General features: G+C 46.0%; 1 protein-coding gene across 1 annotated transcript in view; it reads left to right on the top strand.

Annotated features, from left to right (window-relative positions):
- Nucleotides 1-15153, top strand: part of doc2a (double C2-like domains, alpha) — a 78959-nt gene that overhangs the window by 55561 nt on the left and 8245 nt on the right. Inside the window, exon 8 of the mRNA XM_031297161.2 lies at nucleotides 5413-5618. Coding sequence (XP_031153021.1) covers nucleotides 5413-5618 — 206 coding nt within the window. The remainder of the gene's footprint in view (nucleotides 1-5412; nucleotides 5619-15153) is intronic.

The raw sequence follows: 15153 nt of genomic DNA, 5'->3' as shown, positions 1-15153 counted from the left end.
GCCTCTGGAACTCGCCATGCTGTAGGCCTCCCTGTAGCTAGCACCGTGGTAGCCTCTGGAATTCGCAGGTATACGCCATATAACCACTAGGAAAGCTCAAGGATTTGCATTTGTGACAGAACTTTCACACTTTTATTCATAAATTCACCCTGTCTGTGTTGCAAGCGCCAAAGAACTAGACTGGGTAAACCAGCCCGATCTGCTGGCGCTTTGATTTCGCCCTGCAGCTCAGCCTGGAAACCTTTAGGTTTATCTATCCTGCTTTCATTACAAATCTGTGGGGACCAATCACAAACTGACTTATCCACCTGGCGCGCTATTGGCGGGTTTAACACTATGACGATAGAAAAGCGATGGCAAGCAGCTTTATGTTAACATTCAACAAGCCGGCCACCGAAGCGCAGCAACCTGTTGATGCTGCTGTCACTGTTTTAAAAGATTTCAAAGGCAAGTTTTCTCTTTCTCTTTTCTTTTCCTACAAAAGAAGGATGTGTTTGCCTTACTACCGACCGGCTTTGGTAAAAGCCTAATTTACCAGCTAGCCCTGCTGTGGGCCAAAAGAATGGAGCTCAGCTCAAACCCCGTTGTTGTAGATACGTCACCCGGGTCGTTGGTCTGATTGGTTGAAGGACTATCAAATTAAGTACAGAGTTATTTGAACTATGCCCGTTGAACACGCCTCTTGTGCAGTAGAAAATACAGAGTAGACTCCCCAGACTAATGTTCAATCTTAAAAGATTGAGCTTGGTCTACAGACTACCAAGGAACAAAGACACAGTTGCTTGGCGGTAATTCTCTGCGCAAATTTAAAAGTAACTAATGTGAAACACTAACGGAGATACAGTATAAAACAAAAGCAAATTTAAACTTCACTCTTTCAGTGTTTTTGTCAGCCTGCCCCTGAAGCTCCTGCCACTTCGATTGACGCTGCAGCAAAAGTTCAATGTTACAAATGTTACAGAAACTACAGAATATGAGCCAGATGAGGCTGATGCTATATGCGGTAACGATACAAAGAACTTATGGGGTTGTCACTCTGGGACGGGTGGGTATGAAGCTGAATGCTCACTACAAAAAACTGGACTACACCGCTGGCAAAAACATCACGACGCTCACTTTTTGTTGGCTAAACTCAATGGCCTCTGAAAGGCCCGTCCCCTCATGATGCAACCAGTCCTCCAAACCATCCGAGGATATCTCTCTAACATGACCCACGGGAAAGTTCTCCGTCCCCATATTTAAACCAGAGAAGATAACGGTCGCGGTTTTGCTCCCGTCAGAACTACTACGGCCACTAGACGGCGCCGCCACTAGAAAACGTAAATATAGGTCAGAATTTTTCAATTTTATTGTATTTCAAGTGCAATATCACCATAAGACATGGTCTCAAAACACTGTACGACAAGGAATTCAGTAAAGGTTAGGATTTAAAAATACAAAAAATACATTAAAATCATTGCAGATATATAGGTACATAACAATGAAATGAAAAAGTGGTACAAGGGTAAAAACAAAAGATAGAGGAAGTCATAACGATGGTCCATAATGTTTGGAAAAAAGAAATGTTTTGAGTTTTGATTTAAAAGTGGTGATAGAGCTGGCTTCTCTGACATACAACGGAAGGTTATTCCAGAGGTACGGTGCTCGACAGGTAAAGGCACGGTGACCTGCCGATATCTTTTTGACCCTAGGAATTTCTAAAAGGTTGGTACCCAGGGAGCGGAGTGCTCGTGCAGGGGTATAGGGGTTAATCAGTTTGGCTAGGTATGAGGGTGCAAGGCCATTCAGTGATTTGTAGGTTAAAAGGAGGATTTTAAAATCTGCTCTTGCCTGTGGAGTGAGGTTAAGACAGGAGTTACAGTATGTGGTCATATCTCCTGGCCCTTGTCAGTACCCTGGCTGCTGCATTTTGAATGAGCTGCAGGTTTCTAAGTGAACATGCAGGGAGGCTGGAAAACAGGGCATTGCAGTAGTCTAGCCTAGAAGACACAAAGGAACACAAAAGAATGATGCTGGAACAAACAACAGTCATTTCTTGGGGGAGGACAGTTTCCTTTTCAGAGATACTAAAGGATCTGCGTACTTCTTCAAACTTTGTAAACCAGTGTTGACTGGAAACAGGTCAAAATACGAGTCATAAAACAGATCTTTGCTTAAAAGTCTGAAACGGTTTCACGTGTTGACTGACGACTTATCACTTTTCAGTCTCCTGGGAAAATGTCAAACGGTGAGCAGATTTTTAAATCCTCACTTTCGCGAGGTCAGCCGCCAGTTAAACTCCGAAGCTCGCTTCAAACACGAGGCCGGAGCGATAACTCTGACAGGGAAACGATGCAGCGGCTGTCCGTCAGCAAAAACCTGCAGCCTGATGACATTTGGACCGGAGCAGACATCTGTAAGCTTATTTAATTTCCTTCAGAGAGACATGTTGACTTTATAAGCTGAGCTGAAATATCCTCCAGTGCATGCAGGGTTCACCTACAGTTCCTCTCCATCCAATCAGACGTGGGCGGGGGGAGAAACCCTGCCAAGCTGTGCTCAGTCCAACATCGACCTGCTTATTTTCTGACCTTTTTCTTTTGTACTTTTCTTTTCTTTTCTTTTCTTAGCTGCAGGTTTATTGTGAAGGACGCAGGGAAGCTGGAGCCCAATGCCAGCTGACTTTGTAGGAAGCACTTAACTAACATCTCCACATTTTTTCTTTTGTTCAAACGGATCAGAACTACAGCGTTTGTGTCTCTAGGGAAGCGTAGAGAAAGTTCAGAGCGTGAAGGAGAAGGAGTTGATCAAAGGTGGTAACCTATGTTCGTAACGCACCACAGCGGAGGAGACAGGAAGACAGAGGCGGAGGATTAAAGCATCGATCTTGCCACCCTCTTCTGTGTCACGACCGCAGAGATCAGATAAAAGATCTGCAGCAGCGGGATACGTTTTAATGAACACCATCGGGGAGATGTGTGTGTGCGTGTCGTGATCTCGTCTTTGTGGGAACGTTTTGGGATGAAATCAAAGTAGGAAATGGGATTATAGTCAGTATAGGCACTCAGAAGACTCGACTCCCACAAACTGCAGGTCTATTCTTGGATGAAGCTGATATTACACCATCCCCTCATGGCTGACACTTAACTATCCTCGCAGGTTACGCAGGAACGAATGGATCGGCAGCACTCTTTAATTCTATCCTTGTCTTTGCTTTGCTTTTTTTATGAATTAGCAGTTATAATATTCAATGCTTCATCACTTGTGAGACTTTAAAGGTGCAACACATTCTCATGAACAGTGTTGCGGCTGTAAGCAGTCCAACAAAGTGCTGCCGCGAGGGACTAAACACTGAGAGCTGCATAAACACACTGCGACGCGCTCAAGATTGCATTGCAATGATTTATTCCTCCACAGGTAAAATACAACTAGCACTGCAGTTACCAAATGTGAAGTTACTTTGTGAGTCGAAATAAGTGCGTTAGCGCGGCGGTCAACAGAAAGTGTTTGCTCCCAGGCTCACCCCCTCTCTGTCAAAGCCCAAAAAACCCAGGTGAACAGGTGAAGCAAACTAAATATGTTATCACTTCCGCTCAAACCGCGATGAACACGCCCACCACCTACAATATAAGTGCACAATATAATAATCAATAAATAATATAAATGACACCATAAACAACATACAATATGTGACTCCTGCAAACTGATTTGTATGATATCCTACAAAATTAGACGGTTAAGTTTAGCCATCTTTACAGTTAAATTTATCCGAGGAAAGGTGACTGTGAGTCGGGTACAGAGCACCTTAAGGGTACGTCGCATCAGAGGCCGTTACAGTTGAGTTCAGCCGACATAAACTGAGCATCATTTTAGGAGCCAAACATCCCCCCCAACCTCCTCCCTACGAGGATCTTCACGCTCTTATACATTCATACATTTATTACTGTCAGTAGTCAATGTGCTGCTGACAGTAATAAATACAAGATACATACATACATACATACAGAGTCCTTAAAAATCTGCTTTTGTAAATGACTATACATATTGAAAGGCCTTATTCCACAGAGAGAAAGAGAGTCTGAAGAATCTGACAACAAATACCGAAACATCTACACACAAACCATGAATCCTCATAGGAACAAACTGCACGTCATGGGCTTGGAGTCGTGTCACTGATGATGACTGAATGTGAAATTTTGGAAGTTTTTCAAATGAATTGCCTGAAGAAAAATCAGCTGAAAGCACCACAGGCAATCACACCCTGCTGTCATCACTCAGTCTTTAAAAAAACAGCCCAAAACATGTGAAAATGCATCTGAATAGAAGCCTAATATACACAAAACCCCGGTGTAGATGTTTTATTATTCTGTGTTCTGGAGTTTCAAAGGCTTTTTACCTTTCGTATTATAACCAGCAGCTTGCTTTCTGCAGGGGTTCATTAGAGGGTTCATCCAACCATTCGTTCTGAAAATCTGAAACATGATACTGTGGTTTTATTCTGAAGTTAATTAGTAGAATAAATTAAGTAAATCTGCCAATTAGATCAGGACGACTCCCTACATCGCTCTATGACTCTCTACGTCTCTCTACATCTCCCTAAGTAAATCTGCCAATTAGATCAGAAGATATCAGTGTGTATAGTTGGAATCTAACTACGTCTCTCTACGACTCTCTATGACTCCCTACGTCTCTCTACATCTCCCTACGTCTCTTTACGACTCTCTACGATTCTCTACGACTCTCTACCACTCTGTACGACTCCCTATGTCTCCCCACGAATCCCTACGTCTCCCTACGACTCCCTCTGACTCCTGACGTCTCTCTACATCTCCCTACGTCTCTCTATGACTCCCTAAATCTTTCTACGACTCCCTATGTCTCTCTACGACTCCCTACATCTCTCTACGACTCCCTACGTCTCTCTACATCTCCCTACATCTCTCTACGACTCCCTCTGACTCCTGACGTCTCTCTACATCTTCCTACATCTTTCTACGACTCTCTACGTCTCTCTACATCTCTCTACGTCTTTCTGACTATCTATGTCTCTCTACGACTCTCTACATCTCTCTACGTCTTTCCGACTATCTACGTCTCTCTACATTTCTCTATGACGATCTAAGACTCTCTACGACTCTCCATGTCTCCCAGCGACTCTCTACAACTCTCCATGTCTCCAAGCGACTCTCTGCAACTCCCGACAACTCTCTATGATTGCCTATGAGTCTCTATGACTCCCTACAACTCTATTTGACTCCCTATGACTCAATATGACTCCCTACTCCCATATGACAAATTTCAACAAAACTAATCAAATTAAATGATAGTCCGAAGTCATCAGATTTACTCAATCCTATTGAACTAATTTGACTGATCTAATCCGACTAATCTAATCTGACCAGATTAATGTGATTGTTCTGCCTTTGTCCGCAGTGGGAGAATGAGCAGCTGCACAGCCTGGAGGAGAGAGGGCGTCTGCTGCTCTCGCTGCAGTTTCTGCCTCCGCTCGGCGGAGAGGAGAAAGACGTAGATGGAGGAGGTGAAGGGCGTCGCAGCGGGGGTCTCTGTGTCGGCGTGAAGCGTTGCGCCCACCTGGCCGCCATGGACGTCAATGGCTTCTCCGACCCCTATGTCAAAATGTAAGAACATCATCGTCTGCTTTCCTTGTAGCCTAGCGAGTAAGAGAGTGACAGTGATTATCTTCGGAGCGAGTACTGACTGTAGAGTCATAGTGAGAGAAACAAAGTATCTCCCCTGTGTTTTCTGACCACGGTGGGAAAACAGTAGCAGGAAAAGTTAACCCTCTCCTTGATTTCATGTTGTTTATGGAGAAGGATAACCAGGAAATGAGTCGGGGGAAATGCAACGCTACCAAGCCACAACCGGGCAACGTACGTCACCGTGACGTGTCGTTATATTTGCGCGTCGCACGTTGCACGTCAGGCTACGGCGTCGGGCCAGTGTCTCCACGTACGTAGCCACGGCGTAGATTTAACACAGAAGCTTAAATCAGGATTTACATGACAGTTTAACGCAGGGCTTCTCAAAGTGCGGACCAAGATCTGTATCCAGACCACACAGCAAGTCTATCCGGACACGGCCCATACCTTGTGTTATGAATACAATATCTTATGAAGTGTAACATTTTCTATTTTAAAATACATTGTCTATGGACCACTAATTTGTTAGTTATGTTGAATGTAAACACAAAAATCGTCAAAAACAACGTCCGGAAAAAAACAACAAAATTGTCCACAAAAAAGGGTGGAAAACGGCAAAACCATCGACAACAAAACAGTAACAAAAACGTCAGTTTTCCTTGATAAAGATGAAAATATACTGCTGTACTTTTACTACATGAAGCATGACAAAAAGGTACCGTAAATCAGGAAGGTAAATCAGTACAAAAGTTAGGTAGGAAAACGGAGAATAAAGAATAGATGTTGCTTTTAAAAGTTATAAGTGAGTTGATTTAATGTTATTTGTTATCCCCAATCGATTTGGACCTCTGATCTGGAATCCAAATCAGATGCAGACCTTTAAATGATACGTTTAAGAACCTCTGGTTTAAAGGGTAACCTGCTTTTTTTCAATCTGGACTCTCTTCTTTCCCATGTTTTTGTGTCTAAGTGACTGATGGGAACAACGATCTTTGAAACTGGTCCAGTATTCTTATTCTTATTCATATCTTGCACACCTATGAATTAATGAAGACACTAAGTACAACCCTTTTGAACCATGCGCCCGGCGCACAGACCCTTTTTTCCAGCGTCAAACTAGCAAAAGTGGATTTGGACACACCCTAAACGCACCTGCGCCATGCGCTTCACACCATGCGCTTCACACCATGCGCTTAGATCGTTAAAATAGCGCCCTGAGTGTCTGACGACATTATGGAAAGGTTCCCTACAGAGATAGGCCTTTTTGTTAAAGATTAAGAAACAGAAATCACCAAACCCACCAGACTCCATGTAAATAAACACTATCAAATTGTCATCAAATTGAGTGCACAAATTATGTAATCCACACAAAAGATAGCATTTTAGCATGCTAATATATGACCCCTTGAAACTGTAAAGTAAAGCTAAAACTACAGATAAATCTACTGAAGTAGAAGTAGAAAGTTGCATGAAAAGAAAACACTCAAGTAAAGTGCAAGTGCCTCAAACTCTGCATGTGATTTAAGATTTCAGGCTTTCTCTTTGCTTTCTGTTTCCTCGAGGGATGCTGGCTTTGAACAGCAGTTTTTTTTTTTTTTTCTCTGTCGCACGCCGTGTGAATGCAAACTGAGCGTGAGCCAGAAGGAGAAGGCGACTGACAGCTGAGGGGTCGAGTTAACTCATAGCCAGTTTTAGAAATCCCTGCAGAGACCAGAGTCTCAGCACGCTGTGTCACGGCTCGTCTTCAGCCAATACAACGCTTTAAAAAAACGGCCGATAATCTCTCTGAAAGTCCAGTCAGTGTCGTCCACCTGCTCCTCTCTCATCAGTCTGGCTTTGGTCATTTTTTGTGTTTTGTGTCATTTTTTGTCTAGGGGTTGCACTGGACAGTTCTGTTTATTGTGGGGGCTTTAACTCCCCCACCCCCCCTGTAAATTAGGCATATGTGAACATGTGAAATGAGTCTGGCTTTTATGAGATAGTTTGATTGTCTTGTGAAAGTCTAAATAAACTTGTGTAAACTGTAATCTGTAAAGTAACTAAATATGTCAGATAGTCTTCTTTATTATCTATTATTATCATTGTTTGTGTAGTGTAGTTCATGATACCTCTGTATGATATAGAATGTATGGATAGAAGATAGAGGATGGAGGAGCAAGGAGTGAGGATGGAGGATGGAGGAGCAAGGATAGAGGATGGAAGATAAAGGATAAAGGATAGAGGATGGAGCATAGAGGATAGAAGATAGAGGATAGAGGATGGAGGAGCGAGGATAGAGGATAGAGGATAGAGGATGGAGGATAGAGGATAGAAGATAAAGGATGGAGCTGCAAGGAGTGAGGATGGAGAATAGAGGATGGAGGAGCGAGGATAGAGGATAGAAGATAAAGGATGGAGGAACAAGGAGTGAGGATGGAGAATGGAGGATGGAGAATAGAGGATGGAGGAGTGAGGATGGAGGATAGAGGATAGAAGATAAAGGATGGAGGAGCAAGGAGTGAGGATGGAGGAGTTAGGATGGAGAATAGAGGATGGAGAATAGAGCATGGAGGAGCGAGGAGTGAGGATGGAGGAGTTAGGATGAAGAATAGAGGATGGAGGATGGAGGAGCGAGGATAGAGGATAGAAGATAAAGGATGGAGGATGGAGGAACAAGGAGTGAGGATGGAGAATGGAGGATGGAGAATAGAGGATGGAGGAGCGAGGAGTGAGGATGGAGGATGGAGGAGTTAGGATGAAGAATAGAGGATGGAGGATGGAGGAGCGAGGATAGAAGATAAAGGATGGAGGAACAAGGAGTGAGGATGGAGAATGGAGGATGGAGAATAGAGGATGGAGGAGCGAGGAGTGAGGATGGAGGATGGAGGAGGGAGGATGGAGGATATAGGATAGAAGATAGAGGATAGAGGATGGAGGATTGAGAATGGAGGATGGAGGATAGAATAGATGATAGAGGATGGAGAATGGAGGATAGAGGATAGAAGCTAGAGGATAGAGGATGGAGGAGGGAGGATGGAGGATAGAATAGATGATGTAGGATGGAGAATGGAGAATGGAGGATGGAGGATAGATGATAGAAGCTAGAGGATAGAGGATGGAGGAGGGAGGATGGAGAATGCAGAATGGAGGATAGAATAGATGATGGAGAATGGAGGATGGAGGAGCGAGGATAGAGGATGGAGGATAGAGGATAGAAGAAAGAGGATGGAGGAACAAGGAGTGAGGATGGAGAATGGAGGAGCGAGAATAGAGGATGGAGGATAGAGGATAGAAGAAAGAGGAGGGAGGATGGATAAGCGAGGAGTGAGGATGGAGGAGGGAGGATAGAGGATAGAAGATAGGATAGAGGATGGAGGAGGGAAGATGGAGGACGGAGGAGCAAGGAGTGAGGATGGAGGATGGAGGATGGAGAATAGAGGATGGAGGAGCGAGGATAGAGGATGGAGGACGGAGGATGGAGGATAGAAGATAGAAGAAAGAGGAGGGAGGATGAGAAGCGAGGAGTGAGGATGGAGGATGGAGGATGGAGGATAGAAGATAGAGGATGGAGGAGGGAGGATAGAGAATGGAGGATGGAGAATGCAGGAAAGAATAGATAATGGAGGATGGAGAATGGAGTATGGAGGAGCGAGGATAGAGGATGGAGGATAGAGGAAGAAGGATAGAGGATAGAACATAGAGGATGGAGGAGGGAGGATAGGGGATGGAGGATGGAGGATAGAGGATAGAAGATAGAGGAGGGAGGATGGAGGATAGAATAGAGGATGGAGAATGGAGAATGGAGGATGGGGAATGGAGGAGCCAGGATAGAGGATGGAGGATAGAATAGATGATGGAGGATGGAGGAGCGATGATGGAGAATGGAGGATAGAGGATGGAGGATGGAGTATAGAGGATGGAAGATGGAGGATATAGGATAGAAGATGGAGGATGGAGGGAGGATAGAGGATAGTGGATGGAGGAGGGAGAATGGAGGATGGAGGAGCGAGAATGGAGGATGGAGAATGGAGGAGGGAGGATGGAGGATAGAGGATGGAGGGTGGAGAATGGAGGAGCAAGGATAGAGGATGGAGGATAGAATAGATGATGGAGGATGGAGAATGGAGGATGGAGGAGCGAGGAGTGAGGATGGAAAATGGAGGATGGAGGATAGAGGATGGAGGATGGTGAATGGGGGATGGAGAATAGAGGATGGAGGATGGAGAATGGAGGATAGGATAGAATAGATGATGGAGAATGGAGGATAGAGGATGGAGGATGGAGGATGGAGGATAGAGGATGGAAGATGGAGGATATAGGATAGAAGATGGAGGATGGAGGGAGGATAGAGGATAGTGGATGGAGGAGGGAGGATGGAGGATGGAGAATGGAGGATGGAGGATAGAATAGATGATGGAGGATGGAGAATGGAGGATGGAGGAGCGAGGATGGAGGATGGAGAATGGAGGAGGGAGGATGGAGAATGGGGGATAGAGGATGGAGGGTGGAGAATGGAGGAGCAAGGATAGAGGATGGAGGATAGAATAGATGATGGAGGATGGAGAATGGAGGATGGAGAATGGAGGATAGAGGATGGAGAATGGAGGATGGAGGATAGAGGATAGAATAGATGATGGAGAATGGAGGATGGAGGAGTGAAGATGGAGGACAGAGGATAGAGGATGGAGGATGAAGGATAGAGGATGGAGGAGGGAGGATAGAGGATAGAAGATAGAGGATGGAGGATAGAGGATAGAAGATAGAGGATGGAGGATGGAGGATTGAGGAGGGAGGATGGAGAAGCGAGGAGTGAGGATGGAGGATAGAGGATAGAAGATAGCGTATAGAGGATGGAGGAGGGAGGATGCAGGATGGAGAATAGAGGATAGAATAGATGATGGAGGATGGAGGAGCGAGGATAGAGGATGGAGGATAGAGGATAGAAGAAAGATGATGGATAGAGAAGCGAGGAGTGAGGATGGAGGATAAAGGATAGAAGATAGAGAATCGATGGAGGATGGAGGAGGGAGGATAGAATAGAGGAAGGACTTTGGAGGATGGAGGAGAGAATAGAGGATGGAGGATAGAGGACAGAGGATGGATCTCCGAGGAGCTATGAGCTTGGATACAGAGAGCAGGTTTTGAGATTCGGGACGGTTTGTTAATGTGATTTGTTAGTGTGTGGTGTGCTGTTCCGTCGAAAGCATTGCTCTCCACACACTGAAGAAACAAAACTGTTATTTCTGTCATTACATGTCGTTATGTGTAGGGTCTCACACATCTGTTTAGTTTGGGCCGCTGATTATGATGAAGATGTGCGAAGCTTCCCCGTGCTGCCCTCTGAGTGTGTGTCTGTGTGTGCTGCATTGTTGTAAAACTGATTATTATTAATGAGGATTAACACGATTTGATCAGGCGGCAGGATGAAGATAATCCCTCAGAGCGCCCCCTGTCCTCAAACAATCCTTTAATTAAGCACACTGCATCATTTCCACTCATATAATTCCACATTGTTGTGTCTCCTCTTATTAATGGATTTATAATTAAAGCTCAGGGCAAGACATGACACAAATATTAAGCTTTTTATTTAAGTAAAACATCTGCAAGTCACAGGCTCAAACACTTAAAGATTTACCTACACATCCATCCATCCAGCCATCCATCTTCGTCCGCTTATCCGGTGTCGGGTCGCGGGGGGAGCAGCTCCAGCAGGGGACCCCAAACTTCCCTTTCCCGAGCCACATTAACCAGCTCCGACTGGGGGATCCCGAGGCGTTCCCAGGCCAGGTTGGAGATATAATCCCTCCACCTAGTCCTGGGTCTTCCCCAAGACCTCCTCCCAGCTGGACGTGCCTGGAACACCTCCCTAGGGATGCGCCCAGGGGGCATCCTTACCAGATGCCCGAACAACCTCAACTGGCTCCTTTCAACGCGAAGGAGCAGCGGCTCTACTCCGAGCTCCTCACGGATGACTGAGCTTCTTACCCTATCTCTAAGGGAGACGCCAGCCACCCTCCTGAGGAAACCCATTTCGGCCGCTTGTACCCTGGATCTCGTTCTTTCGGTCATGACCCAGCCTTCATGACCATAGATGAGGGTAGGAACGAAAACTGACCAGTAGATCGAGAGCTTTGCCTTCTGGCTCAGCTCTCTTTTCGTCACAACGGTGGGATAAATTGAATGTAATACCGCACCCGCTGCGCCGATTCTCCGACCAATTTCCCGCTCCATTGTCCCCTCACTCGCGAACAAGACACCAAGGTATTTGAACTGCTTCACTTGGGGTAAGGACTCATTCCCTACCTGGAGAAGGCACTCCATCGGTTTCCTGCTGAGAACCATGGCCTCAGATTTAGCTTCACACTCGGCTGCGAACCGATCCAGTGAGTGCTGAAGGTCACAGGCCGATGATGCCATCAGGACCACATCATCTGCAAAAAGCAGCGATGAGATCCCCAGCCCACCGAACTGCAACCCCTCTCCACCCCGACTATGCCTCGATATCCTGTCCATAAATATTGGATTGGTGACAAAGCGCAGCCCTGGCTGAGGCCAACCCTCACCTGAAACGAGTCTGACTTACTGCCGAGAACCCGGACACAGCTCTTGCTTTGGTCGTACAGAGATTGGATGGCCCTGAGAAGAGACCCCCCTCACCCCATACTCCCGCAGCACCTCCCACAGTGTCTCCCGGGGGACACGGTCATACGCCTTCTCCAAATCCACGAAACACATGTAGACCGGTTGGGCATACTCCCAGGCTCCCTCCAGGATCCTTGCGAGAGTAAAGATCTGGTCCATTGTTCCACGACCAGGACGGAATCCACATTGTTCCTCTTCAATCTGAGGCTCGACTATCGGCCGAACCCTCCTTTCCAGCACCTTGGAGTAGACTTTACTGGGGAGGCTGAGAAGTGTGATACCCCTGTAATTGGCACACACCCTCTGGTCCCCCCCCACCACCCCAGTCTGCCACTCCTTAGGCACCATCCCAGACTTCCACGCAATGTTGAAGAAGCGTGTCAACTAAGACAGCCCCTCCACACCCAGAGCCTTGAGCATTTCTGGACGGATCTCATCAATCCCAGGGGCTTTGCCACTGTGGAGTTGTTTGACTACATCAGTGACTTCCGCCTGGGAAATTGACAACAATCCCCCATCATCCTCCAGGTCTGCCTCTAACATAGAGGGAGTATTAGTCGGATTCAGGAGTTCCTCAAAGTGCTCCTTCCACCGCCCTATTACCTCCTCAGTCGAGGTCAACAGCGTCCCATCCTTACTGTACACAGCTTGGATGGTTCCCCGCTTCCCCCTCCTGAGGTGGCGAACGGTTTTCCAGAAGCACCTTGTCGAAAGTCCTTCTCCATGTCTTCTCCAAACTTCTCCCACACCCGCTGCTTTGCCTCTTTCACGGCAGAGGCTGCAGCCCTTCGGGCCCTTCGGTACCTTGCAACTGCCTCCAGAGTCCTCTGGGATAACATATCCCGGAAAGACTCCTTCTTCAGTCGGATGGCTTCCCTGACCACCGGTGTCCACCACGGTGTTTGTGGGTTACCGCCCCTTGAGGCACCTAAGACCCTAAGACCACAGCTCCTCGCTGCAGCTTCAGCAATGGAAACTTTGAACATTGTCCACTCGGGTTCAATGCCCTCAGCCTCCACAGGGATGCACGAAAAGCTCTGCCGGAGGTGTGAGTTGAAAGTCTGTCGGACAGGGGCCTCCTCCAGACGTTCCCAATTTACCCGCACTACCCGTTTGGGCTTACCAGGTCTGTCCAGAGTCTTCCCCCACCCCCTGACCCAGGGACGGACTGGGACTAAAAACGGCCCTGGACTTTGACTAGGCCCGGCCCAAAGCAATCGGCGCGTGGAAACTTGACAACAACAACAATAACACCTGCCGCCTGGCATGAGTGTCACAAGACTTTAATTGTGGCTTAATTGATACTATACCATCCAAATTATAGCAATATCACTGATGTTGACTATATGTTAATGTGTTAAAAGCACATTATTCTAGATTAACTTGAATACTCACATATAAATGGAGGTCTCAACACACTGCAGTCCCTCTGGCTGAACCAATAGAACGTCTAGGCTGTGACTGTCTGACTTGGGGCGCTGAAAGTAATTTAAAGTTGAGCTGGAGTGGGTGTCTTTCTCTGCTCTTGGTCTAAGCTCAACCTGAATAAACAAATGATGGAATGGATTTAAAAAAAAAAAAAAAGGTTTTATTCCAAGATAGCATGGAATATATTATATAATATGCTGTTATAACAGCATATTATACAATCTTTTCCATGCTGTCTTAAAATGAATTTATTACTTAATAATCTTAATTAATTTATGCAGTAATTCATCTTACTGCACAAATAATAATACCACATTTAAATGAAAATACACCATTACAAATGTAACTTCTGTATTAAAAATCTTCAAAGTTTGTAAGCATTAACTGTAACGTTACCAACATTTTTAAAAGTAAAAGCACAACATATTTCTTAATATTGGCTACTGCATGTGGCATTTTACAGCTAAAATGTTGAAGTTTAGCTGTTTTACTGTAATCATTAAAAATGCAGCAAGCTGAATATCACTTCCTAACATCATCCCTAGCAAGTAACTCTCTTTCTGCTCTCATGTTCCATACTTACTTGCCCTGTATCTGCCTGTGGAACCAGCTCATCTTTCTGTCCCTCATCACTGGTGGCATGTTGCTCCATAGCTGTCTGGCTCACTTCTTCACTGCTGGGTCTGCTGCTAATATTTAACTGTGAGGTGCTGCTGCTGGCTGTGCTGCTAAATATTTCAGTTAGTTTGCGACATTTAGCGGCTTCAGTATCTAAATTCCGCAATTTTTGTTTTTGCTGTTGGTTTCTTCCTCCACTTCTTCTTCTCCTTACTTGGCGGCCACGGCCAGTGCAGCTGACATCCAACTTAAAGGTGCATTGCTGCCACACAGTAGTGGAGTGTGAAACAGATTAGTGGGGGAAAAAAACAGGTGATGACTGCGTGTGTGGCGGGTGGTGGGTCGGCCCGCCGGCCGTCCTGGAGTACCGGCCGTTCTGTGATTCTCCAGATCACACAGATGGCCAGTCCGCCCCTGCCCTGACCCAACTCACCACCAGATGGTGATCGGTTGACAGCTCCGCCCCTCTCTTCACCCGAGTGTCCAAAACACACGGCCTCAGATCAGATGAAACAATTATAAAATCGATCATTGACCTTTGGCCTAGGGTGCTCTGGTACCAAGTACACTTATGAGCATCCCTATGTTCGAACATGGTGTTCGTTATAGACAATCCATGACTAGCACAGAAGTCCAACAACAAACAACCACTCTAGTTTAGATCAGGGAGGCCGTTCCTCCCAATCACGCCTCTCCATGTGTCTCCATCATTGCCCACGTGCGCGTTGAAGTCCCCCAGCAGGACTATGGAGTCCCCCACTAGAGCCCCATGCAGGACTCCATTCAAGGTCTCCAAGAAGGCCGAATACTCCGAACTCTTGTTTGGTGCATATGCACAAACAACAGT

Source organism: Sander lucioperca, chromosome 2 (assembly GCF_008315115.2).
Source record: "Sander lucioperca isolate FBNREF2018 chromosome 2, SLUC_FBN_1.2, whole genome shotgun sequence".
NCBI lineage: Eukaryota > Metazoa > Chordata > Actinopteri > Perciformes > Percidae > Sander > Sander lucioperca.
This window is presented reverse-complemented; position numbering and strand designations above follow the sequence as displayed.